Raw genomic sequence first — 27,957 nt, forward strand, 5'->3', positions numbered from 1 at the left:
ACAGCAGGGCGCGCTGCACATCAGAGAAGCTTTGAAACCAGTTTCATGACTGGCCAGGCTACGGTGTGACAGTTGTGTTTGTTTCTCTTGAAGTTACCCGCCCCCTATATATATATATGAAAGGAAATAAAGTCACAAGTGTTTAAAAAAACGTTCTTTATTATTTGTTACACAACACATTGAGAGAAATCAGAAGGTAGACGGGGTGGGGGGGGGTGGAGGAGGAGGGAAGGACAAGTCCAGAAACCAAATCAAAATTTCGGATATGCCAGCTTTCTGCTGCTTGTGCAATCATCTGGGGTTGAGTGTGTGGCTCCCCGTAGCCTCCCATCTCCCCACCCCCGTGTTCTTGGGTGTCTGGGTGAGGAGGCTATGGAACTTGGGAAGGAGGGAGGGCGGTCATTCAGGGGCTGCAGAGGCAGTCTGTGGTCTTGCTGCCTTTCCCGCATTAGATCCACCATACAGTGGAGCATGTCAGTTTGCTCCCCAATGAACTTGACCATAGCATCCTGCCTGCTCTCATCGTGTGCGTCCTTCCTCTCTTCGTGTTCATTTAACGCTTCACGGGACTCCGCAATTGTTTGCCTTCACACATTCAACTGGGCCCTATCAGTGCAGGAGGACTGCATGAACTCGGTGAACATGTCTTCCCGAGTTCATTTTTTCCGCCTTCTAATCTGGACCAGCCTCTGGGATGGAGTAGATAGGGGTCGCGTTGAAACATTTGCACCTGCGGGAGGAGAAAAAGGGAGGGTTGTAATTTAAAAGATACATTTTAGCGGACAAAGGGGACACTCTTTCTCATTGAAACAGGCAATTCATAGTACACAGCACACGTTCTTTCTGTACAAGGTCGCATTTTGCCTCTTATACTGAAGTGCCTGCCACTTTGGTGTGAGTAAGCCATCACATGCGGCCAGGCAACAGAATTCAGCTTGCAGGCAGCCATGGTAAGCCCTAGGGGCACATGGCGTTCTGCTTCTTCTGCATTCATTTCAATGCTTTCAAACTGCCAGGCCCCCTTTCCCATAGCAAGCAATGCCTGGTGGGTTTGCCATATAAAAGAAGGGCCTATGGGCTCTCTGGGATGATCGCTTCACACAACACCCCCACTGCCCCTCCCCCACACCCACCGGGTGGCTCCAGTGAGGCTCTGAGCAGGGATGAGCCCTTTAAACTAAACGCAAACAGCCCAGCACAGTTGGGTTTCCCCTTACCCCCCACATCCACCACATGGTACCGGTCAGGCTCTGACTCACCAGAAGTGCATTCTCCAGGGTCACGGTCCGGGAGCATGCCTTGGGAGTGGGGGGAGGCTATTGGCTCCAGCGTTAAGAATAGTTCCTGGCTGGGGGGGTGGGAAACGGATTCCCTACTTGCCGCCTGTGCACTGTCCTCCTTCTCCTCTTCATCCTCCAATAACTCATCCTCCTCACTCCATGCAACTCCCCCATGGTGGGGTAGTGGTGGCATCACCCCATAATTGTATGCAGCTCACGGTAGAAGTGGCATGTATGGGGCTGTGACCCAGAGCGCCTGTTTGCCTCCCTGGCTTTTTTGTACGCTTGCCTGAGCTCCTTGATTTTTGTACGACACTGCTCTGTGTCCCTGGAGTAGCCTCTTTCCGTCATGGCCCTGGAGACTTTAGCGTACGTATTTGCATTTCTTTTTTTGGAACATAGTTCTGCCATAACAGATTCGTCTCCCCAGCATGCAATGAGATCCAGTACCTCCCGTTCGAACCATGCTGGAGCTCGTCTGCGAATCCGGGACCGCATGGTCTCTTGTGATGGTGGACTCTGCATGGTCGCCTGTGATGGTGGACTGTGCTGATGGTCACCTGTGCTGATGGTGACCAAACAGGAAATGAAATTCAAAAGTTCCCAGGGTTTTTACTGCCTACCTGGCTAGTGCATTGGAGTTGAGAGTGTTGTCCAGAGCGGTCACAAGGGAGCATTCTGGGATAGCTCTCGGAGGCCAATAACGTTGAATTGCGTCCACAGTACCTGTAACCCGGAACTGCAATCTCGATTTTAGCGCTACTCCACTTGCCGAGGTGGAGTACAGAAATCGGATTAAAGAGCCCTTTAAATCTAAAAAACCGGTTTGGTCGTGTGGACGGAATCAGTTTTATTTAGAATTAACTTGGCTAATTCCAAAATAGCCTCATACTGTAGACCAGGCCTTTATTTGAACTGCATCATCCTTGTCTCTACCATTTTGGATTTTCTAAATTTAAACTGTCATTAATTTCTACTTAATTAGAGCTGTAATCTTAAAACTAATTACTGTTTTATGCAAACCGAAGTGTCCTGATACTATCACCACCTTAATTATGTCAATTGGGAGAAGGGAATTTTATAGCATTTTTAAACCCTTTGTGAGATTTTCCTGTAAGCTTCTATTAAGGTGGTGCTACAAAGTATCTCGGAACATCCAAAGCAAAAAACTCTTGTTATACTAACTCAGGCAGATGTTCAAAATATCCAGAACCTTTGAGGTCCCCTTGAGCCAGGAAACCCCTCAGTGGGGCATGGATACACCCAAGGGCTCTGCTTGGCTCTGTGGGGTCAGCTCCTTCTTGACTAGGGAGAAGAATAAGTATTTGGAGCTCCCAAATGCAGCCCTCTTGTGGCATGAAAATGAAGCATCCCTCAGAGAATGGTGCTGATCTATGACCCTCCCTCTTTGCTCACATATAAGGACTGAGTGTTAGGGGGTTCCCTAGTAATAATAAGGATTGAGTGTTAGGAGGTTTCCCCCTCTAAACTGCAGTAATCTGGGGGGCAGGACCAGGGATTTGTTTCCCTACTAACATCTCAGACCTAAGCACCATCAGGGCACAGACAGACAAACATCACTATGATAATAGCCCAGGCATCTGGGTTGTCTCTGCACATTAAAAGTGACTCAGTGCCTAAGTTTTCAGGGTAAAAGTTCTCTAGGTCCCCGTGTTCTGCTTCTGAGGCTGTGTGCTGCTACTTGTCTCTACACATCCGGATGCCGATCATCCCCCTAAGCCCGAGGGTCATCCACAAATCGGGGGAAGATGGACACTCCCCCATCTAATTCACCTGCAGGGCCCGATCTGGTGGACATTCTCTGAACATAGCCTGTGGGTTGAACCTGTGAACAAGTGATGCTCTGCCCGCTTGGCTAAAAGTTAAAGGTTGGCACCACCCCCTCCCTCAGCTGGACTTTGAATGTGACAATCTAGTGAACAGCCCCTGTGAGCATGTCTATAGGGCTGGGCCCTCACATGAGTTAGGCACCAAGTGAGAAGAAGCTTTGGGGCAGAGGTGGGAGATAGGTGTCCAGATGCCCACAAGGAGGCAGCAGTGTGCATGCTCACAGGCTGAAACACAGGCACCCAGTGAATGTTTTACCATGGAAACTTAGCAGCTGAGTGAATTTAGGAGCTTCTGGGGTGTAGCAGGAGTTTTGTGCATCACAATGGCCCTGAAACTGGGACTGTCACCTAACTCCTTTGTGCATCAGAGCCCCTGTGCCTGGCTTTCTGTGACACTTCTCAGGGTTACCTGAGGTGTTCAGGGTGAATCACCACCAGCTGCTCACAGTGGAAGGAGCCCCGTCTGTGCCCATCAGGGGAAACACTCCCCAGGCCTGGGCTGCTGGTAACACAGGTGCGCTGCTCTGAGGCTCCATGAGAACCACTCTTTCCCAGTGCAGGCTGGCCATTTACACCTCCCCAACTTGGTTATGCTCGAGTGCACAGGCATGCCATCTTCGGGACACCCACAATGTCCACCATCCGCTGCATCCATGCAAGCAGTACAACCCCGATCCAACACAGGCCAACACTCTCCTCCACACAAGGCACTGAAGAGCATCTATAGGAAAACCCAACTGCAGTTTATTTAACAGAGCTGGAGACTGATTCACGCCAAAGCCAGTGTAAGGGTTGGGAAACCCAAGTTACAGGTAAAAGAGAAACACAAAGCACAGTTTACAGCCTGTACTTACAAACCAGTCACTTTCCTGGCCAATAAGGTGTTTCTCATCCAGAGGTTAGTCCTTGCAGGGCTTGTCCAGTTCAAAGGGCTTGGAGCCACTTTTTATGAGTCAACCCAGCCCCCGCTGGCAGAGTCATTCTGTAATGGATCCCTGCTTGGGTTTGTTCTCCTCTCTGATACAGTCACAGGCTCTTGCCTCTTAGCCCAGGGACCCCCCCTCTTCTGAGAACTCTCCTGTGTCTTTGAGTGTGCTCAACACTGCGTCTTCCCCAGACAGCAACACAAACTGGCTCCGTCCAGGGAGAGTGCAGAGTGGGTCGGGTCCCAGACTCCCCTTCCTCAGGGGGCAGGTTTCACTTCCAACACATTGGGAGCCCAATATCCTACATGTTCCACAGCTCTCAAAATAGTTTCCCCTACAAACACCTCACAACAACAGGAATAATCGGCTAGTTCTTAGCTTTCGGCAGAGCCCCCACATCAGCCCCTTTGGTGTAAAAGAGAGAAGATGGTGGGACAGAGACGTAATATACCTGCCAGGGCAGGGCTGTGTGTGTCAGGGCCAGGGCCGGCTCCAGGCTCCAGCGTTCCAAGCAGGTGCTTGGGGCGGCAATGAGAATGGGGCAGCAGTCCGTGTCCTGCGGTGGCAATTCGGCGGCAGCCCCGCCGCTCTTCCTGCCACGGCAGCAATTCGGCGGCGACTACTTCGGGCGGCAAAATAGGTAGAGCTGCCTCTGGTCAGGGCCTATCGGTCTCACACGTCTCCCTTTCTAAAACGCACCTCACAGAGGTGTCGTGAGGCTAACAAGGCTGCCATCTGGGGGGGCAGATTGGGGGCTGAAGCCAAACCCCTGAGTTTCTTACCAGGATGCTGCTTACTCCTCTCCCACCTCCCCTCACCAGCGGGGAGCGAGAGGAATGCCCCCGCACCCAGCAGAACCAAAAAGCCCAGCCCTCAAAGCAGGAGCGGCAGCGTTCGAATCAGAGCTCCTGAGATACCGGTTCCACCTCCTGACTGGCGAGAACCGCAGCAGCAAATGCAAAACCCAAAGGTGACAGCGGCCCTCACGCCGCTTGCCGCCCTTACTCCTCCGCCCTCTCCAGCCAGGAGTGACAGCGAAGCTCTCAGCCACACTACTACTCCCTCCTCTTCTGCCCCTCCCCTTCCTGGGCTGGCTATTGTTTGCTCAGCCAATAGGAACGTGGAGGTGTATCTGGTGGAGCTAATAGCAGTGGTGGGACCGGGAGCTTCCGCAGTTTTTTCGACTTCATTGAAACAAGCAGGCTCAGGCGGGAGGTGGCGGAAGGCAGCTCCGTGCTTAGGTCAGAAGATGCTTGCTGCGGACTTCATCGCGCTCTGCCCCTCACCGGCACATGTTGGTATATTACAAAGGCAGGCGTAAGCCCCTTGTGACACCAGTAGACACAGGGCTGCTGCCCCATGCACGTTCAGGGGCTAATTATCCCCACACCCAGCCCAGCTTTGGAAGTTTCAGGGCTTCACTGCAAGAGCAGAGCTAAAGAACGACCACCTGGGATCTTTCCCTGATGTCAAGAAACAAACATGAGGTGTCTGCTCCTTTGCAGATACAAGCAACTGCTGCCCCTAGGCAGCCATTTTATAGCTGTGCTGTGAGTCCTTCTCTTCCAGCTGTAAGTAATCTTAGCTCCTGTTTACTTTCTCTTTATTTCTGAGGGTGCCAGAGTCTCACAAACTTGAGTACCATCCGTGAATTTCATTGACGTGTTTATTCTCCCAAATCCTTCCAGCTTAATCCTTTGTATTTATCATAACTATTTGTATAAACCCTTCAGTGCACATAATCCCAAACCAATCTGAATAATCTGTAATATTTGGCTGCGAAAATTTATTTTAGTCTAGATCTATGTTGCTAAAATCCGTCATTTAGTTATCGAGTGACTTTTAAGAGGGTTTTTTAAAAAAAAGTTTGGTACCTCAGCTACTTTTGAGCCATCGTTAATTTCACCCCCTTAATTTGTTAATTAATGAACATACTTTGTCTCTAATGTTACTTTCCCCCTTGACAAATTTTTAAATGTTCATCTTACCCACTGTAGCTCAGCATCAGCTCATTTCTGTTAGTGATCAAAGATCAAATTACAACACATAATCTGAAAATTTATTTCATGATGAACTAGAAAGATCTCCACATACATCATGCCCAAGAATAATCTAGAGATCATACAGCCACTGTGCTGGCTCTGTGTATGATGAAAACCACTTCAAGCCAGGAGGTGCTGCTAGGGTTCCCATCTCAGTCGGACCGGACGCCATTTGTGGCAATGGCATCCAGTCTGACTGAGTTGGTGTCAGGGTTCCCACCCCACTCTGAACTCGGGGGTACAGATGTGGGGACCCGTATGAAAGACCCCCTAAGCTTATATTTTACCATCTTAGGTTAAAACTTCTCCAAGGCACAAATCCCTTTCCTTGTCCTTGGACTGGTATTGCTGCCACCACGAAGTGATTTACACAAAATATTCAGCGAAGGGTCACTTGGAATCCCTATCCCCACAAAATATGCCCCCAAGCCGCTTCACCCCCTTTTCTGGGGAGGCTTGAGAATAAACTACCAACCAGTTGCCTTACCAAAGTGAGCACAGACCAGACCCTTTGTCTTCAGGACACTGAAATCAATCAGGTTCTTAAAAGAAGAACTTTATTTATAAAGAAAAAAGTAAAAGAATCACACCTGCAAAATCAGGATGGAAAGTAACTTTACAGGGTAAGAAAAAGATTTAAAACACAGAGGATTCCCCTTGGGGCTCAGCTTCACAGTTACAAAAACAGGAATGAAACTACTTCTGTGGCATAGGAAAATTCCCAAGCTGGAAATGGCCTAACCTGATGATCACTTTAGATAAGCTATTACCAGCAGGACAGTGGGGTGGGAGGAGGTATTGTTTCATATTCTCTGTGTATATATAAAGTCCGCTACAGTTTCCACAGTATGCATCCGATGAAGTGAGCTGTAGCTCACGAAAGCTCATGCTCAAATAAATTGGTTAGTCTCTAAGGTGCCACAAGTACTCCTTTTCTTTTTGCGAATACAGACTAACACGGCTGTTACTCTGAAACCTAATGAATTTCCTTGCCCTACTCACAGTTTCTGTGGATTTAGATGGATTATTCCAGGTATATTTTTCAGGAGATATTGTACCTGCTTGGCTTCTCCCTCCATCCGGAGAGGGAACAACTCACAGAACAACAAACAAATCCTTCCCCCCCAGGTTTGAAAGTATCTTCTTTTCTCATTGGTCCTTCTGGTCAGATGCCAACTAGGTTATTTGAACTGCTTAACCCTTTACAGGTAAGGCAATCCAGTACAGCTGCCAAGCATACATAAAGGTTGCTACCCTTCCCCCTTTAGTCATGACAGTTGGCAGCCCTAGGTGCTGCACCCCTAGTGCCCCTACTTCCAGCACTTATAACTTCTTTTTTAAAGGCTACGTATCTGATTGAAAATAGTTCTTAGACCCAGATTCCTGGGCAGTGTTTGAAACCCAGACATTGGAGCACTAGGACATTGAAAGTGAAATGAATTAAAAGTTGTAACACTGATTTTTTTTTTCCAGTGGCCACACTTTGACAAATGGAGAAAGTAGAGCACAGCCAGGCTGCAAGAGCTGTGCTACAGAATAGAAAACCTGGAATCTTTCCCTGCTGTGAGGAAACAAGCATAAGCTGCCACCACCACAAATATTGTTTAAATTACACTTAAAACTTTCCAATTTTTTTCCAACTCTCTAATTTTGCAGTGAATGGCAGTGCCCCATTGTGGCCATTTATTCTACCATTTAGTTCCACTTGTCTGTGGGAGTCTTTCCTTTGCCAACAATGGACTTTGGGTCAGGTCCATCGGCTGTGACATAGAAACACCGATTCCCCTGGGAATGTCTGGATTTTACCAAATCTCCTCAGAGTGGGGCTGCACTTTTCTTGGACCTTTTCCCCAGAGACCTTTTGAGGAGCTGCTGCCCCTCAACTCCTACCCTTGAGCAGCCATTTTGCAGCTTTCTGCTGTATCTCCTCTTCCAGCTGGTAAATATTCGTATCTCCGATTGTACTTACTGTTCAACATTTGTGAGCGTGGCAGAGTCTCACAAACTTGAGTATGATCAGTGAATTTCATGGAGGTGATGTTTACTGTATCAAATCCTTACAGCAACACACTAGAAACCTCCTTCCAGCTTAATCCTTTGTATTTATCATAACTATTCGTATAAACCCTTCAGTGAACATAACCCTATGCCAATCTGAACAATTTGTACAATTGGGTTGGCAAATTTTGTTTGTTATAGATCTGTGCTGCCAATATCAATCATTTAATTGTACTCTAGATAGTCATTCTTTTTAAAGGCATAAACCATAGTGTTAATAAAAAAATGTTTAAATAAATAGATTGGGCTACTTTTGGGCTAGTTTTTAAGTGAGTGTGGACTACTGATGCAGTAGAAAATAGCTCTGGGAATCATGGTTAAAGATGCCCCCCCCCCCCCCAAATCTGAAATGGTGCCCCTGAAGGCTAAGCACATTGAAGATTGTGAGGTGTCCAGATAAAGCAGTGACAGGAGACAGAAAGGTATCAGCAATGATAAGAAGTGATGCTGTTCCCTTTCCACACCAAATCACACACAAATCACAAGTGTGTTTCATAAACTCTCTTAATGTCATCTGGATTCCTTCAATATCTTTTGGTTTTGTTAAATCCCCAGCTCCTGGAATCCTGTGAATATAGGAGAAACTCTCTCTCTCTCTATTTTTTTATACAAGTTTCTTGCAGGAGAAGCTTAAAAGTTTGAAGAGTTATTTTCTCTTGTGGATTAGTGGAAAAACTTGAGAATGTGACCAAAGTGAAACCTCATCACTCAGCATCAAAAAAGTGATACATTTTATACAAGATCTCATGATTCCTTCAGCCAATCTCATGAATTTTGAATACTTGGTGCTGGCAGTAGTGCATGGTCATTGATCAGTTTATGTTTCCAGGGCTGTTTTCTCCACGTGAGACTCTAAGTCTCAGATCCTCAGAAGTATTTAGGAATCTAACTCCCACTTCTGTCAATGTGAGTTAGGAGCTTACATACCTTAGAGGATCTGGATCTAGGGATCTAAATGTAAACTTGAGCATTCTTCTTTATCTTTTTATTTCACCCCCAGTTCAGAGGGGCTGTGCTCATTTTCTCCTTGGGGCCTACAGCACGGCTCCATGTGCAGTCCCAGAGCTTACCCTCTCTGTCCATTTCCCTTTCTGTTGATTCTGCTGTTTTTGATAACTGGTGACACTCATTTAGTGGGCTTTCCATGGGTAAATTGTCGAGAATTAAGGGCTGAATTCTCACTGGCACAGTATTGCCAACCCCAGTACAAACCAGTGAAAAAATATTTTCCATAAACCATAATCAAAATGTACAGCTGGTTACTTTGTTCTCTCCTTTTGAGTTGGAGACAAAGAGCAAGATCCATGAAGGGACCTAGATATTGTATTCCTGGGGGAATTCTGCACCAAAAAATTAAAAACTCTGCACCCAGTATTTTAAAATTCTGCATATTTTATGTGTCAAAATAACACAATATAATCATGCAAGTTTCAATTATTGGTAATTTATTTCAAAATACCTGTCAGCAACTATATCTGTAACAGACCAAAAAAAAAAATCTGGTAAATTTTTTTCACAAATAGATTCAGCTGTTCTGGTGCCATGGTCGCCCCTGGTGGGTGAAAGGCGAAACTGCAGCACTTCTCAGGCAGAGTGTATGTTCTGCAGAAGAAAAGAATTCTGCAGCTGGACATAAATTCTGCGTGTGCACAGTTGCACAGAATATCCCCAGGAGTAGCATCGCAATGTTGAATGTCACTGCATCTAAATGTTAGCTGCCTGGAAAATCACTGGAATGACACTGTGAGCCACAAAGCCTGAGTTATGGGGAGATGTGTCTTACAATGGGTGACACAAAAGCCAGCATGCTAGGCAGAGAGCTGCCTAAGCCAGCCAATAGGAGATGCTGACCTGAGGGATATTCTACAGGGCGTCTAGACACCTAACTCAGCTTTGTGGATTGCAGAGCTGTTCCTGTGACGGTCTAGGCCCATAGTATCTTGATACATTTTGTTCCTGAGGTAAAATCTCCAAAACACAGAGCAACTTTTCTCTTCTTAGGATCAATTTTGGAGCTGTTTGGGGAGTTTGAAGAAAGAGGGAGATGAGAATATGGTGTTTAACCAGAGTGAGGAAAAGGAAAATGCAGGAACTGATGGTAGGTGCCGTTGTTATTCACCAATAAATATGCACAGGGATGTTATCAGTGCTCAGATCTCTGAGTAACAGGAGAGTAACAGCAAGTAACATGCTCTTCCCTGTGAGAGACTATTTATTGTTTCCTCTGTGCAAAGTAATTTCTGTTCTGGCTTAATGGAAATGAAACAGGAGAAAGGAGGAAATTATATTTACTTACTGAATAATCCAAATAGTTTTCTTTAAAACATGAACAATTTGAACAATCTTTATTAGAAATCTCAATTCCTCTGCATCTAAAGTACTCTATAATTACAGCTAGTTGACATTTTTCACACAAAAACATCTGTCACCTGAAAGTATCGCTTCAGCAAAATCTGAAACCTGGAAATGTTGCTTTTTACGACATTACTCTAGATTCTGATCAGGAGAATCAAAATGTAATGTCGAACAGTTGAATTATTTCATTTTCAGTCTAAAATGTCCACCCACATTTTCTGTTTCCACATTTCTGCAGAAAAACATTTCAGAATAGTTAGTTCCAGAAATATTTTCAATATGCTGAGATTTCAGTCTGATCCGGAGAGGGAAAGGTCTAAATTTCACACAACCGGAACATTCTGTTTCTCTGAGATCATCCCAGCAGGAGATCATGTGCTGCTCCCTGCCCTCCCGCAAGTGACCTACCCCAGTGACCGTTCTAGGCACTGATCAGATGGTGACCCTGTGCCTGGTCGTACTCTGCTGCTCTCCCTGGTGTTGGGCCCTGGGAGTGCTCCGGAAGCAGCATCTACAGGGGAATCTCTCAACTGAGCCTAGGTCACAACCCAAAGAAAGGTCAAAGGTTGAACCCACTGGTTTGCAATGAAACGCTCCCTCCTGCAGGAAAGGGACGATAATTAAATAGCCATTGAAGCAGGGTCCTGCACCTGCATCTTCTACCTCCCAGTGTCCAAGCTATAGAGTCATTGTCACTTTCTCGCTTTGACCCAGGGACTATTTAATTATTTAGCCAGAGTGGAGCACTTTGATCAGAAAAGATTACAGGAGCCTCACATCAGAATGTCCCAGATCCCCGTGATTAGGGCAGTCAACTGAGCAGTGGGAGACTTGCGTTCAAATCCTTCCTCCCCGTCAGGCAGAGCGGAGAGTAGAACCTGAGTCTGCCATATGCCAGGCGAGTGCCCTAACCACTGGGTTCAATGTTATAAAGGAGCCTCTGCCAGCACCTCCCCTGGGTTTTGTCTGAGTCCTGATCCAAAAGGGGTGCTCAGCACGCTCTCTTACAGGACTGGGCCCCACAGACAAGAGAGGCTTTCCACTGCCGGCCTTCTGATTGAGGATCCTTCTGGGGTTTAGATGTGACACAGGCGCTGGATGCCTAGCGTGAGGCAGCAGAGCCCAGGCCCAGAAGCAGAAATTTAGAAACATTGAGAAATTTTCCTACAGAAATGTTGGTGCTAAGTGAGGGGCCAGGCAGCGGCTTTCTGGATTTGAGTGGCACCTAATTCTGGGAGTCAGGGGTCTAAACCTGGGCTTTGGGCACCTAAGTCCAATTGCAGATCTGGGTCGTTAATGGAAAACGAAGGAGACTGGCAGTGGGAGAAACTAAATGCTACTTTATTATTCCAAAGGACGAACAAAGACAGACTCCGTTCCCCACCCCCAGCCCAGCTCAGGGGGGTACTTTTTGGTTCCATCCCAGCACAGTGCCACGCCCAACTCTCACAAGAACCAACAACAGAGCAACACGTATAAATGATAGAAAAGTGGTGAGAAGCCACGAGAGACACTGGGACCCCATCACAAAAGGAAACACTCCAAGAACAGGGAATCCAAAGATCTCAGGAAGGAGGGATGCAGTGTGGGGTGAGTGGGGCAGAGACAGTCTCTCTCGTCCCAACACAGGACACTGCAGCAGATGGGAAGGGGGTGACAAAGTTCACATCACAAAGGGTAGAATACGGTTAAAATAAAATAAAAAAGGACTATTCTGGCATTCATTAAGTCCTCAGTAAATCTGAGCTACATCTAAACTAAGCCAATATCAAAGTCTGTGACCAAACACCTTCTGGAATAGAGAAAATCCCACACTCCAGGGTGGGCTATAAAACACTTTTACATTCATAAAGTGAAATCTCAGAGAATCTGAAGACTCAAAATCAGGAAAATAAATGTAGCCATTTTCTTCCAAAGTGGCTAACCCGGCTTCACCTCTTGCCTAATAATTCGGTTGTATGAGTTACAAAAGTTTTAGCAAAAAGAACAGGAGGACTTGTGGCACCTCAGAGACTAACAAATTGATTAGAGCATAAGCTTTCGTGAGCTACAGCTCACTTCATCAGATGCATCCGATGAAGTGAGCTGTAGCTCACAAAAGCTTATTCTCAAATAAATTTGTTAGTCTCTAAGGTGCCACAAGTCCTCCTTTTCTTTTTGCGGATACAGACTAACACGGCTGGAAAGTTTTAGCATCATCATAAGAAATAAAAACAAAAACAAAAACAAAACTTCCCATCTACAAATGATCTGGACTAGCACAGAAAAGTCTGGAAGCAATTTCAGCAATACATAGAAACCGATCAGAAAAGTAAACTGTGCTTTGAGGTTCTTTGGGATTCCTCCCTTCCCCTCCCTTGCAGGTCTGTCACACTTTCTTCTCCAGCCCTCCAAAGTCTCATGGAGGATCACAGAAATCAAAGCTGATTCTTAAGCATCTAGAGCCAGGGACATGGTGGTAAGTGTCACCTTAGAAGGCAGAGGGGTAGAACAGGGACAGGATAAAACTCTCCATCGCTTGGACAGAGGCTGCTGTGTGGAGGGTGCTGGTGATACAGGAAGGAGGGGATACCTCGGACTCACCCTATTGCCGTGAAATAGCACAGAAGCTAAAACACCACATTTTACTATCCCTGCTCCCACTTTTTTAGCATCTGTTTAGTTCTGCCCCCTAAGGGAGAAAATGTACAAACACTCAATGCTTTTCAGCACAGCTTGGAGTAATGTGAGACTGGCTGGGAATGAGACAATCTGGCCCCAAAGGGGGAAAGTCAGGGACTAATGATCACTCTGCTCATGGCGAGGATCAGACTAGATAATATACTTCAGGGTCAGTGTGACTAGAAAGAGTGTTGGAGCGTCAGGGGAGACGAGCTGGCTAATCCCAACTATTTTCCTACCATAGACAGACGTTCAGAGACTGATGCTGTGGAGTCAGAGGTGGGAACTCCAGGCCTCCCACAAAGGGCCCTGTGGGAATCAGCCCCTCCCAGTGCTGCTGTCTGAATGCAGAGGGGGAAGGGAGAAGGGGCAGAGGGGGTGAGTGATTAGAGGCAGCATCTCTCTACCCCTGTGCTCTCCCTCGCCTCTTATCCCATGATCCCTAAACACTCGACAGCCCCAGCACCCAGCTCCCCCTGCTTCCCAGCTCCCCCAGCCCCAACCATTCAATCCTCAGTGTCCTCCCCAGAACCCATCAGCCTGGTCCCTCAATATTTGATCCCCCAGAGCCCAGCGCCCTGGGGGATTCAGGGAGGGGAGGAATAACCAGCTCCAGGGATGCTCCAGGTAAGTGGGGGAGCCCAGCCCAGGGGCTGCTGGAAGATGGGGGATGGAGATGGGTGTCAAGAGTGAATGTGGGGTCTGGCCCAAGTGTCCTTCTACTCATCTCCATGGCAGGGGGATCCCGGCTGGGAGGGGAAGGGAGACGGGGGAACTTCAGCCAGGCAGAGGGAGCAGCTGGAGGAGTTTCTCTCTCTCCCTTCCCCCCTGTGGCCCATCAGCTCAGCAGCTAGGGCTGTAGCAGGGAGGAGGGGCTGATCGTGGCTTCTCCCTCTCTGCCTGGGGTTTGCTTAGACCAAGCAGAACCAGAGGGTCACTGACTAGCTGATGATCAGCTGCTGCTGGATCCTCACTCCAGTGATGGCAGCTGGGTCCTTGGGAGCCAAATGCCCCTGATGTGTGTGGGAATGTGGAAATTCATTACTATGGCTTAGTCAGAGCCCTGAGAAAATTTCCGTGCTGTGTGCAGGAGTCTCTCATGTCCAACTTTGTCTTAGCTCCACTTGGAGCATTTTCCACACTGAGAACATCTCAGAGATTTCTTCCCTATGTAGATTTGCAGGTGCCTGATACTCCAGAAGCACCAAATGAACCTTTCCCCACATTCAAGCTTTCTCTGTTGTGTGGATCACTGATGTGTGAGCTCAGATTGAATCTCAAACTTTAGTGGATTCTCTGATGTTTAATGAGGTGTGATCGCTGAATGAAGCTTTCTCCACAGGCAAGGCATTTATGAAGTTTAGATCCTGTGTGGATTCTCCCATGTTTAATGAGGTTTGATCTCAGTGTGAAACTCTTCCCACAATCCAAGCACTTATGGGGTCTTTCTCCCGTGTGGGTTACCTGATGTGTTTTCAGGCATGATCTTAGTGTGAAACTTTTCCCACACTCCAAGCACTTATAAGGTCTTTCTCCTATGTGGATCCTCTGATGTATTTTAAGGGTAGAGTTCCACATGAAACATTTCCCACAGTTGAGGCATTTCTGAAGTTTGTCACCGGTGTGAATTCTGTGATGTGCAACAAGATGAGAACTCCCAATGAAACTTTTCCCACACTCGAGGCATTTATAGGATCTTTCTCCCATATGGGTTCTCTGATGTTGAGTGAGTTGTGAGCTGCAGCTAAAGCTTTTCCCAGAGTCCAAGCACTTATGGGGTCTCTCTCCTGTGTGGATTCTCTGATGCCTAGTAAGGTTTGATCTCTGTATGAAATTTTTACCACAGTCCAAGCACTTATGAGGTCTCTCCCCTGTGTGGATTCTCTGATGTGTTATAAGGCTTGACTTCCAACTGAAACTTTTCCCACATTCCAAGCATGTATAGCGTCCCTCTCCTGTGTGGACTGTCTGATGTGTAACAAGTGCTGATCTCTGTGTGAAACTTTTCCCACAGTCCAAGCACTTATGGGGTCTCTCTACTGTGTGGACTGTCTGATGTCTAATAAGGTGTGATTTCTGTATGAAACTTTTCCCACAGTCCAAGCACTTATGGGGTCTCTCTCCGGTGTGGATTGCCTGGTGTGTAACAAGGCGTGATCTCCATGTGAAACTTTTCCCACAGTCCAAGCACTTATGGGGTCTCTCTCCGGTGTGGACTGCCTGATGTGTAACAAGGGCTGATCTCAATGTGAAACTTTTCCCACAGTTCAAGCACTTATGGGGTCTCTCTCCAGTGTGGATTCTCTGATGTGTTATAAGGCTTGACTTCCAACTGAAACTTTTCCCACATTCCAAGCATGTATAGCGTCCCTCTCCTGTGTGGACTGTCTGATGTGTAAAAAGTGCTGATTTCTGTGTGAAACTTTTCCCACAGTCCAAGCACTTATGGGGTCTCTCTACTGTGTGGACTGTCTGATGTCTAATAAGGTGTGATTTCTGCATGAAACTTTTCCCACAGTCCGAGCACTTATGGGGTCTCTCTCCGGTGTGGATTACCTGGTGTGTAACAAGTGCTGATCGCTGTGTGAAACTTTTCCCACAGTCCAAGCACTTATGGGGTCTCTCTCCGGTGTGGATTACCTGGTGTGTAACAAGGCGTGATCTCCATGGGAAACTTTTCCCACAGTCCAAGCACTTATGGGGTCTCTCTCCGGTGTGGATTCTCTGATGTGTAACAAGGGCTGATCTCAATGTGAAACTTTTCTCACAGTTCAAGCACTTATGGGGTCTCTCTCCAGTGTGGATTCTCTGATGTGTTATAAGGCCTGACTTCCAACTGAAACCTTTCCCACACTCCAAGCATTTATAGCGTCCCTTTCCTGGGTGGACTGTCTGATGTGTAACAAGTGCTGATCGCTGTGTGAAACTTTTCCCACAGTCCAAGCACTTATGGGGTCTCTCTCCGGTGTGGATTACCTGGTGTGTAACAAGGCGTGATCTCCATGGGAAACTTTTCCCACAGTCCAAGCATTTATGGGGTCTCTCTCCGGTGTGGACTGCCTGATGTGTAACAAGGGCTGATCTCAATGTGAAGCTTTTCTCACAGTTCAAGCACTTATGGGGTCTCTCTCCAGTGTGGATTCTCTGATGTGTTATAAGGCCTGACTTCCAACTGAAACTTTTCCCACACTCCAAGCATTTATAGCGTCCCTTTCCTGGGTGGACTGTCTGATGTGTAACAAGTGCTGATCGCTGTGTGAAACTTTTCCCACAGTCCAAGCACTTATGGGGTCTCTCTCCTGTGTGGATTCTCTGATGTGTGATAAGATTGGACTTCCAACCAAAAGAGTTCCCACAATCGAGGCATTTATAGGGTCTCTCTCCTCTGTGGATTCTCTGATGGTTAGTAAGGTTTGTGCTGTTAGTGAAGCTTTTCCCACACACCAAGCATGTATATGCTCGCTCCCCTGTGTGGACTCTCTGATGTCTAATAAGATGTGATCTCCATATGAAACTTTTCCCACAGTCCGAGCACTTATGGGGTCTCTCTCCGGTGTGGATCCTCTGATGTGTAACAAGGCCTGATCTCCGTGTGAAACTTTTCCCACAGTCCAAGCACTTGTGGGGTCTCTCTCCTGTGTGGATTGCCTGATGTCTAATTAGCTCTGACTTCCCACTGAAACATTTCCCGCACTCGAGGCATGGGTAGGGATTTTCTCCCGTGTGGCTTCTCCCATGGTTATTAAGAAGTGAGCAGGTATTGAAGCTTTCCATACAGTCCAAGCATTGAAGAGTTTTCTCTCCAATATGGATTATCTGATGTTTCACAAGGTGTGATCTCAGAATGAATCTTTTCCCACATTCAAGGCACTGGTAGGGTTTTTCTTCCTTGGGATTTGTGTGGTGAGCTGTGGAATCCTTGTCTCCTCCCCCAGTTTTAATAGATTCATCCACTTTCTTCCTTGGGTGGTTTCCCAACAACCTCTCTGACCTGTGCCAATTTCCCCAGGCTTCTCCCTCCTCCAAGCACTGGGAAAAATTCCCTTCAACTCTTCCCACAAAGGTCCCCTGTGGTTCCACTTCCCCAGGAACTTCCTCATGGTGATTCCCTTCCTCGTTCTCACTCCCTTGCTCATCACCTGCTGGGAGAGAGACAATCAAGGCAGGAGTCATTGTGCTGGGGAGAAAGAGGAATCTGCTAACACTGTGAAGGTTGAGTAATTGGATTCTGCCTCTACTTCCCACCCAAACACTCATGCAGAAGGAAAGTTGGGAAGGAAACTCCTGCAGCTAACAGGCTGGGTGGAAAGACATGAGCAATATCTGCTGACTACGGCCCTACTCCGGCTGAGATGAGGAACAACTGAGGGCTCTTACTCACACTACATTTCTGGGATTCTCAACTTTTTCCTTAATTCGCCCGATGGTTTCTGTCAGTCCTCACCTGTGCAAGTGCCTCTTGGGATCTCTTTTTCCCCCGAGGCCTGGAGATCCGGGAGCCACGGCCCTTCCCCTCGTTCCAGCCGGGCGATGAGGTCAGGTTTGGGAAAGGGAAATCCTGCGCAGGGGGTGAAATCAGACCAGATCAGGTTGCATGGAGGATTGGGAGTGTGTCTGTCACAGAGCCTTTTGGTTGCTGCATGGATGGTCAGGATTGTCTCCATTTAATTTACATCTCTCAGCCTCTTTTTGAGTTATCCATCCTAGTCAATAGCTCCTGTGGTATTGCGCCTGGCTTTCCAAGCAGCAGCTGAGTGAAAATAGCCTGACAGCTTTGTGGTTTCACTGCTGCCCACGGGTATATAAATAGCGGCAGTTATCACTGCTGCTTGGAAAAGCCATAAGCAATAGCAAAAGTACTGGAGTTGCCTGAAGAATTTGGAAGAAACAATGCACCAGTTTACACTCTGCTTACATCTGGAAGATTTTCTTTATATTCCAAAGGGCTCACAACCTTTAAAAGAAAGTAAAGTGTAAGCTGATAGCAATCTCCTTTTAAAAAGAATCCATATTTAATATGTGTGTTTTAAGCCCTTTGTAACTCTTGTTCAATGATAATTGCTATTATTTAGCAAGAAATTGTCTGATTTATTCAATATAAAATAAAATGAATTTTTGCATTATGAAATTGATCTCTGCAAGTGAAAAAGAGCTTGAAATTTCATTCTAATTTTAAATTAGAAGAAAGCTCATGGTATGGCACAAATTTGGATTGTCCTTTGTCCCTGTAGAAATTTTTCTCTGACTTTCAACACACAGGATGATGATAGCTGCCTGATAGTTGTGGGAGGAGTATACAATTGGATTTTTCAAGACAATATAATTATTCCAGATGTATGAAAGATAGGTGTTGAAAGAAATGGACTTTTATTACTGAGAAGAAAAGAAGGCACATTCTTTTATTCTTTCATGTGCTTAGAAACCATGCAAATCTTTCACCATATATAACATGAGAGACACTACAAGAAGGATGTGAAAAAATTGGAAAGAGTCCAGTGGAGGGCAACAAAAATGATTAGGGGACTGAAACACATGACTTATGAGGAGAGGCTGAGGGAACTGGGATTCTTTAGTCTGCGGAAGAGAAGAATGAGGGGGGATTTGATAGCTGCTTTCAACTACCTGAAAGAGGGTTTCAAAGAGGATGGATCTAGACTGTTCTCAGCGGTAGCAGATGACAGAACGAAGAGTAATGGTCTCAAGTTGCAGTGGGGGAGGTTTAGGTTGGATATTAGGAAAAACTTTTTCACTAGGAGGATGGTGAAATACCGGAATGCGTTACCTAGGGAGGTGGTGGAATCTCCTTCCTTAGAAGTTTTTAAGGTCAGGCTTGACAAAGCCCTGGCTGGGATGATTTAGTTGTGGATTGGTCCTGCTTTGAGCAGGGGGTTGGACTAGATGACCTCCTGAGGTCCCTTCCAACCCTAATATTCTATGATTCTATGATTCTATGATTCTATGACAATCCAGGAGTGGAACCTGTCCCCCTGCTGTGCTGGGAGAATAAGGAATCCAAAGGGACAGGAACATGGTCACTGAGCCCCCTTGGCAGAGGCAGATGTCTGGGGAGGTGGAGAGAATTTTTACACCCTCGCTAGGAGGTTGCAGGATCTCTGCACTCTGGGGCCCTTGCTGATGCACACACAGCTCTGGAGTTACCCCTGCAGAGCCCAGAGCCCTCCCCAGGGCTGGAGCTAGTCCCAAGGAGGGAGGTGAACAGGGATTCTGTGTTCAAATGAGAAACAATACACACAGGACAATATATGGCTTCTTGGCCTTGAAAGCTGGAATGGTGGGGAGGGTTTAGCATGTCCGTTTTGACACTCTGGTCCCATTGAAGGGGGTTTGGAGATGCAGGTCTCTCTCACACGGCAGCTATGGACTATGGAACCCATTCCCCTCTCAGCTAACTGACCAGGGAAGAACCTGAACAGAGTCAGAAATGCAGGCCAGAAACTTTCTAAGAACCAAGGGGACAGGAATCCCTTACCCAGCGAGGTCACCGTCTCGTAGTTCTCCTGCATGACGTCCCTGTAGAGGGCTCTCTGAGCGGGGTCCAGCAGAGCCCCCTGCCCCTGGGTGAAATGCACAGCCACCTCCTCGAAGGTCACCGGCATCTGAAACAACAAGAGTCCCCCGCTCAGCACCTGCTGCCCCAGCCACAACCCCACTGGTCACACAGGGAAGGAAGAAGAAAAAATGAACATCTCGGAAGCTCGGGGGGGCCGAGAAAATCAGAATCCCACCCCCACCCTGCTCGGAGCAGCCAGGACACTTCAGGGGGTGGGAGAAGGTGAGAGCTCCTTGTTCCCCCAGCAGACGGAGCACGGCATTTCTCATTTCACACATGCCTGCCAGCCACAGGCAGATACAGGAAGCAGAGCTCCGAGCCGGGCACAGGGACAGGAATCCCGACAGCTTCCCTTCGTATTTCACAGCAGCCTCTGGCCAGTGGGGTCAGGTTCCAGCACTGTCAGTCTGGAAAATGTTCTCAGCCCTGCTGAGGGGGGTGTTACCCAGTGGTGAGCTGGAGTCAGTTCGCACCGGTTCATGCGAACCGGTTGTTAAATTTTGAAGCCGGTTTAGAACCAGTTGTTAAAGGGGTCTGGCCTGTCTGATCTCTCGGCTGGGGAGGCTCCCGTGAGAATCCCTTTTTCATTTTTACTCACCTGGCGGCGCTCCGGGTCTTCGGTGGCACAGTGGCGGCGGGTCCTTCACTCGCTCCAGGTCTTCGGTGGCACTTCAGCGGCACGTCCTTCAGGACCTGCCGCCGAAGCGCCGCCGAAGACCTGGAGCGAGTGAAGGAACCAGTTCTTCAGCTTTTGGCAGCTCATCACTGGTGTTACCTGTTTCAGAAATGGGGGAATGTTTCCCCCAGCCAATGGGCCAGCTCAGAAAATCAACAGGTTTATCACACCCTGTCTCCTCCCTCCCTCTCCCTTCACCCACCCAGCAGCTCCCTGAAAATCCCCTACCTGAGCTGGCTCCATCACAGCCATTTCCCTGCCCTGTCTCCTGGGTCGATCTGGAGCAAAATGTGGACGTGATTCCTCAGCCTGTCAGGGCGAGAGAGGCAATGGGAGGGGAGGGGGGTTTCAGAAGGTGCTTGAGTCCATGTGACACCCCCATTCCCCCCAGGCTCTCTCCCTGCACACAGACGCTCTGGACTCTGCCATGCTGGAAAGAAACCAAGTTTATTACAACCCAGGCCAGGCCCATCCCAGCAGGACTAAACCCGCCAGGGCAGTTTTAAACTCTCCCCGTAACAGCATCTCTGTGCCAAAAAGAGCAGAATCAAAGGAGCCACTTCAAGGGATTGCCCTACAACGTAGTGAAGTTGTCACCAACCAGTGGACCCTGGAGCCTCTGACAGTCGACCTCGATCACAGGCCGCTAAATGTCCCGCGGTGCAACGGGGCTCAGACAGGCTCCCTGCCTGCCCTCGCCCCATGCCGCTCCTGGGAGCAGCCGGCACGTCCCTGCGGCAACGCAGCCCCTGGGGGTGGGGACAGGGGGGTCTCAGCTCGCTGCTCCTGTCTGCAGGCCCTGCCCACGCAACTCCCATTGGCCAGAAATGGGGAACTGCAACTGGATGCTGTGGGGGCGGTGCCTGCAGAGAGGGACAGGGCGCGCAGCTAGGTCCGCCCCCCCCAGGCCACAGGGACCTGCTGGCCACTTCCAGGAGTGGTGTGGGGGCAGGGTAGGCAGGGAGCCTGCCTTAGCCCTGCAGCACTACTGCCTGAGGTAAGTGCCACCCCGCCGGAGCCTGCAACATGCACCCCCTCCCAAACCCCAACCCCAGCCCAGAGTGCCCTCCCAGAGCCAGCACCCCAAACCCCCTCCTGTGCCCTGAGCCCCCTCCCCCAGCCCTGAGCCCCCTCATGCACCCAAAGGCCCTCCCAGAGCCTGCACCCTGCACCCCCTCCTCTACCCCAACACTCTGCCCCAGCCCAGAGCCCCCTCCTGCACCCAAACTCCAGTCCAGAGCTTGCACCCCTCACACCCTTCTGCACCCCAACCTCCTGCCCCAGGCTCAGCCAAGAGCCCCCTCCGTACCCCAAGCCCCTCAGGCATAGGCGCCGAGGCAGAAATGTCTGTGAGGGGAGGGCTCCTGCCTCATACTGGGAATGAGGGGCGATCAACAGGTTATCTCAAGTGCTTATATACGAATGCACAAAGCCTTGGAAACAAGCAGGGAGAACTGGAGGTCCTGGTGATGTCAAGGAACTATGACGTGATTGGAATCACAGAGACTTGGTGGGACAACTCACATGACTGGAGTACTGTCATGGATGGTTATAAACTGTTCAGGAAGGACAGGCAGGGCAGAAAAGGTGGGGGAGTAGCACTGTATGTAAGGGAGCAGTATGACTGCTCAGAGCTCCGGTACGAAACTGTAGAAAAACCTGAGTGTCTCTGGATTAAGTTTAGAAGTGTGAGCAACAAGAGTGATGTAGTGGTGGGAGTCTGCTATAGACCACCGGACCAGGGGGATGAGGTAGATGAGGCTTTCTTCCGGCAGCTCACGGAAGCTACTAGATCACATGCCCTGATTCTCATGGGTGACTTTAATTTTCCTGATATCTGCTGGGAAAGCAATACTGCGGTGCATAGACAATCCAGGAAGTTTTTGGAAAGCGTAGGGGACAATTTCCTGGCGCAAGTGCTAGAGGAGCCAACTAGGGGGGGCGCTTTTCTTGACCTGCTGCTCACAAACCGGGTAGAATTAGTGGGGGAAGCAAAAGTGGATGGGAATCTGGGAGGCAGTGACCATGAGTTGGTTGAGTTTAGGATCCTGACGCAGGGAAGAAAGGTAAGCAGCAGGATACGGACCCTGGACTTCAGGAAAGCAGACTTCGACTCCCTCAGGGAACGGTTGGCCAGGATCCCCTGGGGGACTAACTTGAAGGGGAAAGGAGTCCAGGAGAGCTGGCTGTATTTCAAGGAATCCCTGTTGAGGTTACAGGGACAAACCATCCCAATGAGTCGAAAGAATAGTAAATATGGCAGGCGACCAGCTTGGCTTAATGGTGAAACCCTAGCGGATCTTAAACATAAAAAAGAAGCTTACAAGAAGTGGAAGGTTGGACATATGACCAGGGAAGAGTATAAAAATATTCCTCGGGCATGTAGGAATGAAATCAGGAGGGCCAAATCGCACCTGGAGCTGCAGCTAGCGAGAGATGTCAAGAGTAACAAGAAGGGTTTTTTCAGGTATGTTGGCAACAAGAAGAAAGCCAAGGAAGGTGTGGGCCCCTTACTGAATAAGGGAGGCAACCTAGTGACAGAGGATGTGGAAAAAGCTAATGTACTCAATGCTTTTTTTGCCTCTGTTTTCGCTAACAAGGTCAGCTCCCAGACTGCTGCGCTGGGCATCACAAAATGGGGAAGAGATGGCCAGCCCCCTGTGGAGATAGAGGTGGTTAGGGACTATTTAGAAAAGCTGGATGTGCACAAGTCCATGGGGCCGGATGAGTTGCATCCGAGAGTGCTGAAGGAGTTGGCAGCTGTGATTGCAGAGCCATTGGCCATTATCTTTGAAAACTCGTGGCGAACCGGGGAAGTCCCGGATGACTGGAAAAAGGCTAATGTAGTGCCAATCTTTAAAAAAGGGAAGAAGGAGGATCCTGGAAACTACAGGCCAGTCAGCCTCACCTCAGTCCCTGGAAAAATCATGGAGCAGGTCCTCAAAGAATCAATCTTGAAGTACTTGCATGAGAGGAAAGTGATCAGGAACAGCAAGCATGGATTCACCAAGGGAAAGTCATGCCTGACTAATCTAATCGCCTTTTATGATGAGATTACTGGTTCTGTGAATGAAGGGAAAGCAGTGGATGTATTGTTTCTTGACTTTAGCAAAGCTTTTGACACAGTCTCCCACAGTATTCTTGTCAGCAAGTTAAGGAAGTATGGGCTGGATGAATGCACTATAAGGTGGGTAGAAAGCTGGCTAGATTGTCAGGCTCAACGGGTAGTGATCAATGGCTCCATGTCTAGTTGGCAGCCGGTATCAAGTGGAGTGCCCCAAGGGTCGGTCCTGGGGCCGGTTTTGTTCAATATCTTCATAAATGATCTGGAGGATGGTGTGGATTGCACTCTCAGCAAATTTGCAGATGATACTAAACTGGGAGGAGTGGTAGATACGCTGGAGGGGAGGGATAAGATACAGAAGGACCTAGACAAATTGGAGGATTGGGCCAAAAGAAATCTGATGAGGTTCAATAAGGATAAGTGCAGGGTCCTGCACTTAGGACGGAAGAATCCAATGCACCGCTACAGACTAGGGACCGAATGGCTAGGCAGCAGTTCTGCGGAAAAGGACCTAGGGGTGACAGTGGACGAGAAGCTGGATATGAGTCAGCAGTGTGCCCTTGTTGCCAAGAAGGCCAATGGCATTTTGGGATGTATAAGTAGGGGCATAGCGAGCAGATCGAGGGACGTGATCGTTCCCCTCTATTCGACATTGGTGAGGCCTCATCTGGAGTACTGTGTCCAGTTTTGGGCCCCACACTACAAGAAGGATGTGGATAAATTGGAGAGAGTCCAGCGAAGGGCAACAAAGATGATTAGAGGTCTAGAACACATGACTTATGAGGAGAGGCTGAGGGAGCTGGGATTGTTTAGTCTGCAGAAGAGAAGAATGAGGGGGGATTTGATAGCTGCTTTCAACTACCTGAAAGGGGGTTCCAAAGAGGATGGCTCTAGACTGTTCTCAATGGTAGCAGATGACAGAACGAGGAGTAATGGTCTCAAGTTGCAGTGGGGGAGGTTTAGATTGGATATTAGGAAAAACTTTTTCACTAAGAGGGTGGTGAAACACTGGAATGCGTTACCTAGGGAGGTGGTAGAATCTCCTTCCTTAGAGGTTTTTAAGGTCAGGCTTGACAAAGCCCTGGCTGGGATGATTTAACTGGGAATTGGTCCTGCTTCGAGCAGGGGGTTGGACTAGATGACCTTCAGGGGTCCCTTCCAACCCTGATATTCTATGATTCTATGACTCCGTGGGTGCTCTGGGGCTGGAGAACCCATGGGGAAAATTGGTGCCTGCAGAGCACCCACCAGGAACTCCCCACCCGAGCTCACCTCCGCTCTGCCTCCCTCCTCTCCCCCCCCGAGCACGCGGATGGGTCCTGCCTCTCCCAGGGTGGGGATTTGGGGAAGGGATCCAATAGGGGCAGGGAGGGGGTGGATTTGGGGCATGTACTTTGGGGAAGGGGTTGGAAGGGGGGCGGGGAATGGGGATGGGGAAGGGGTGGAGTTGGGGAGGGGCAGGGAGGAAGCGGGCACGAGCACCCACCGGCGCTGGGGGAAGTCGCCCTCAGCCCCAGCCCAGAGCCTGCACCCCCTCCAACACCCCAACCCTCTGCCCCAGCCAAGTGAAAGTGAGTGAGGGAGAGCATGTGATGGAGGGAGGGGGGATGGAGTGGGGCGGGGCCTCAGAGAAGGGGCAGGGTAGATCCAAATTCAAAAGTTGATCTTTTGCGTAAAAAGGTTGGAAACCACTAGTGTAGTGTAACCCTCTCTAGCCCCCCCCCCCCCCCCCAGTAGTGGGGTGTTCAGCAGAGTCAGCAACTGGCTTTTCCTCTCTCAGCTCCTCCCCTTGTTCCCAGGAGAGTCAGTCTGCCCAGGAGGGTGCAGGGAATGGATCTGGGCAGGTCTGGGAGCTGGGAACCTGCTCCTCCCTTCTTGCTCCTGCTGCCCCTTCCAGTCCCTCCACTCTCCCTTGGCTCTCATTAGGCAGATCAGTCCCTCCCACTGCTAACAGGGTTTGAACCTGGCTGCGTCCATGAGTGCAGCAGCTCTAGGACTCACAGACATAGGGAGCCCCTCCCCATGCAGGCCAAATTCACTAGCTGGTCCCTGAAAGGAGCCCTTTGTGAAGAGTCACTTTTCTGCCCGGCCCCCAGCCCTTTCCCACATCTCATCATCTGCAGGCTCCAACTCAGAAGCTGGGGTCAGCAGAGCCCCAGGGGCTGGTTCCAGCCACTGGAGAAAGTCCCCACCCTGGCTGGGCACAGAGGGGCTTTAACAAAGGTCTCTTCTCTGCTGGGTAAGAAGCAGCTTCTCAGTCTGGGCTCACAGGTCTAAATGCAGCAGCTTCTGATCCGGGGAGCTGCACTCCAGGGCTATAATTACATGGGCAGGGAGACACACACCAGCCTCCTCTTCTCCCTTAGCCAGAACTGGAGCCCTCTGGTGGCAACACCTGATGAATGAGCTGCCCTGGTCTCCCCCTGCAGCCCCCAGGGACAGGCAGGTGGAGGCTGATCCCATTGGCCCATCCGCACTCAGCCCCTGCCAGAGCCAGCAGTGACTCTGGTCTGACACCGGGTGTGGCTGAGATCTGAATGCTGTACAGAAATCAGCCCAGGGCCTTGGGCAGCCCGGGCAACCCTGAACAGTCAGGAAATAGACCCCCAAAGGTCATGAGTTTGTCTTTTATTAGAAATCAAATAAGAAGGTGGGAGCAGGGTGTGGGTATGCGGGAAGGGAGGGGGTGGCCTGTGCATATTTGCCTTGGAGCTTCTGAGCCGTGAGGGCAGGGGGGCCAATTGCAGGACTCAGCCCGCCCCCCAAGGAGTTTCATGCAGGCGCTGTGGTCCCAGGTGGAGCTCTTAGTCAGTGCGGAATGTGAGTTCTGCAGAGAGTCAGTATTGTGTTGACAAACAGAGGCAGGGTGATTAACATAAGAAAGTGCTGGTAATTGCCTGTAAAACAGGAATCCCTTTTCAGGAACTGGGATTTAATGGGGAGGAGAATGCGGGGAGTGTTTTAAGAAAGAAAAGGAGGACTTGTGGCACCTTAGAGACTAACCAATTTATTTGAGCATAAGCTTTTGTGAGCCACAGCTCACTTCAGCAGATGCATGCTGTGGAAAGTGTAGAAGATCTTATTATATACACACAAAAAGCATGAAAAAATACCTCCTCCCACCCCACTCTCCTGCTGGTAATAGCTTATCTGACGTGATCACTCTCCTTACAATGGGTATGATAATCAAGTTGGGCCATTTCCATTTAAGAAAGAATGTGGAGGACTCAGAAGAAATACAGCCAAGCTCTCTGTGCCAAGCTTTACTCCTGGGGTCATTTTGCTCCAAAAAATTAAAGTCTGCACCAAAAAAAAAAAAAAAATTAAAAAGTCTGCAAACAATATTGTACAAGTCTGCAAATGTTATTGTCAAAATAACAAGACATAATTACGCCACGGGGCCCCCCCTTGCCCAGATACCTGCATCCCCATACCCCCAAAGCCCAGCCACAGGGCCCCCCCTTGCACAGGTACCTCCCCTCCCCAGCCCAGAGATCCAGAGGGAAAAACAGCTGGATGCTCAGTCACAGGCTTGCATGGGGAACCCTGAGCACCACCCGCTCCTTCCCTCAGGACATGCTGGGAACTGCAGCTGCCAGGAACCCCCTAGCTCCCTCTCCCACCACTCAGCACTGACTTCTCTGTGTGAGCTGGGCTCTGTGGAAGGAAGGAAATTCTGCACGCACAACGTTTAGTTTCCCAAAAATTCTGCCTTGCGCAGCGGCCCAGAATTCCCCCCGGAGTAAAGGCTACATTCAGAAAAGGAGGTGATTTGGGGGCATAGGTGAAAAGAAGGGGCCAAAACCCAGGGAAGGGCTAGCAGTGGTATAGAGAGGTTCCCACTCGACCTGTGGTAGTTATGGGGCCCCGACACCACAGTGCCTGAGCGCCTCACAAGGTCTAACCGCCTCAGAGCCCCTCGGCGAGGCAGAGCAGTGCTGTTATCCCCATTGAACAGATGGGACACTGAGGCACACACAGACTAAAGGCCAGATTTTCAAAGGTGTTTAGGTACCTAATGCGATTTTCAAAAGTGCCTAGAAGGTCAGGTGCTTTGTAAACCCCACTAGATGCCTAGCTGCACCTTTGGGTGCCTAAAAAACTTTGAAATTCAGTCCCTAAGGCACTGGCCTGAGGTCATACAGGAAGTGCATGGGGGGTAGAACCCAGGTCTCCCAGGGCCAGCTCCCTATCCACTGGCCCAGCCTATCTCTCTGCGGCATGCTGCAGGAAAAGAGGACTCACAGATGGGAGCAAAAAGGGCAGTCAGTTCTCTGAGACTCCAGCAAATGGTCACAGGTGGTTGGGAAGGACATCCAGCTTGACAGCATGCAAAGGAGCACACAGGTCAGGAAGGCAAATAAAAAACTCCAAATCTATTATTTTTAAAGCCAGTCTCACTATTTTGAACATTTGGAGTTGGCAATACTGGGAAAAGGACTTTAAAGTGTCAGTTTCACTCCTGTTTAGAGTC

The 27,957-nt window shown here is 49.0% G+C and overlaps 1 protein-coding gene across 1 annotated transcript; it reads right to left on the bottom strand.

Annotated features, from left to right (window-relative positions):
* Positions 1-14,456: 14,456 nt before the first annotated feature.
* Positions 14,457-20,671, bottom strand: LOC144274257 (uncharacterized). The gene is made up of 6 exons (XM_077832920.1): positions 20,648-20,671; positions 19,588-19,789; positions 17,617-17,730; positions 16,994-17,314; positions 14,792-16,741; positions 14,457-14,707 (listed from the first exon to the last, which is right to left on the bottom strand). The coding sequence occupies exons 1-6, from the start codon at positions 20,669-20,671 to the stop codon at positions 14,457-14,459; spliced, it is 2,862 nt and encodes a 953-aa protein (XP_077689046.1).
* Between the last annotated feature and the right edge of the window lie 7,286 nt (positions 20,672-27,957).

This window comes from Eretmochelys imbricata, chromosome 14, assembly GCF_965152235.1.
Source record: "Eretmochelys imbricata isolate rEreImb1 chromosome 14, rEreImb1.hap1, whole genome shotgun sequence".
Taxonomy (NCBI): Eukaryota; Metazoa; Chordata; order Testudines; family Cheloniidae; genus Eretmochelys; species Eretmochelys imbricata.

Bases quoted from the DNA above. Each gene is read 5' to 3' on its own strand.
- LOC144274257 (XM_077832920.1), bottom strand. From the start codon at position 20,671: ATGGCTGTGATGGAGCCAGCTCAG. The intron at 19,790-20,647 runs GTAGGGGATTTT...TTGTTGTTTCAG, and splicing joins CTGTGATGGAGCCAGCTCAG to ATGCCGGTGACCTTCGAGGA. The intron at 17,315-17,616 runs GTGAGGACTGAC...TCTCTCTCCCAG, and splicing joins CCCAAGAGGCACTTGCACAG to CAGGTGATGAGCAAGGGAGT.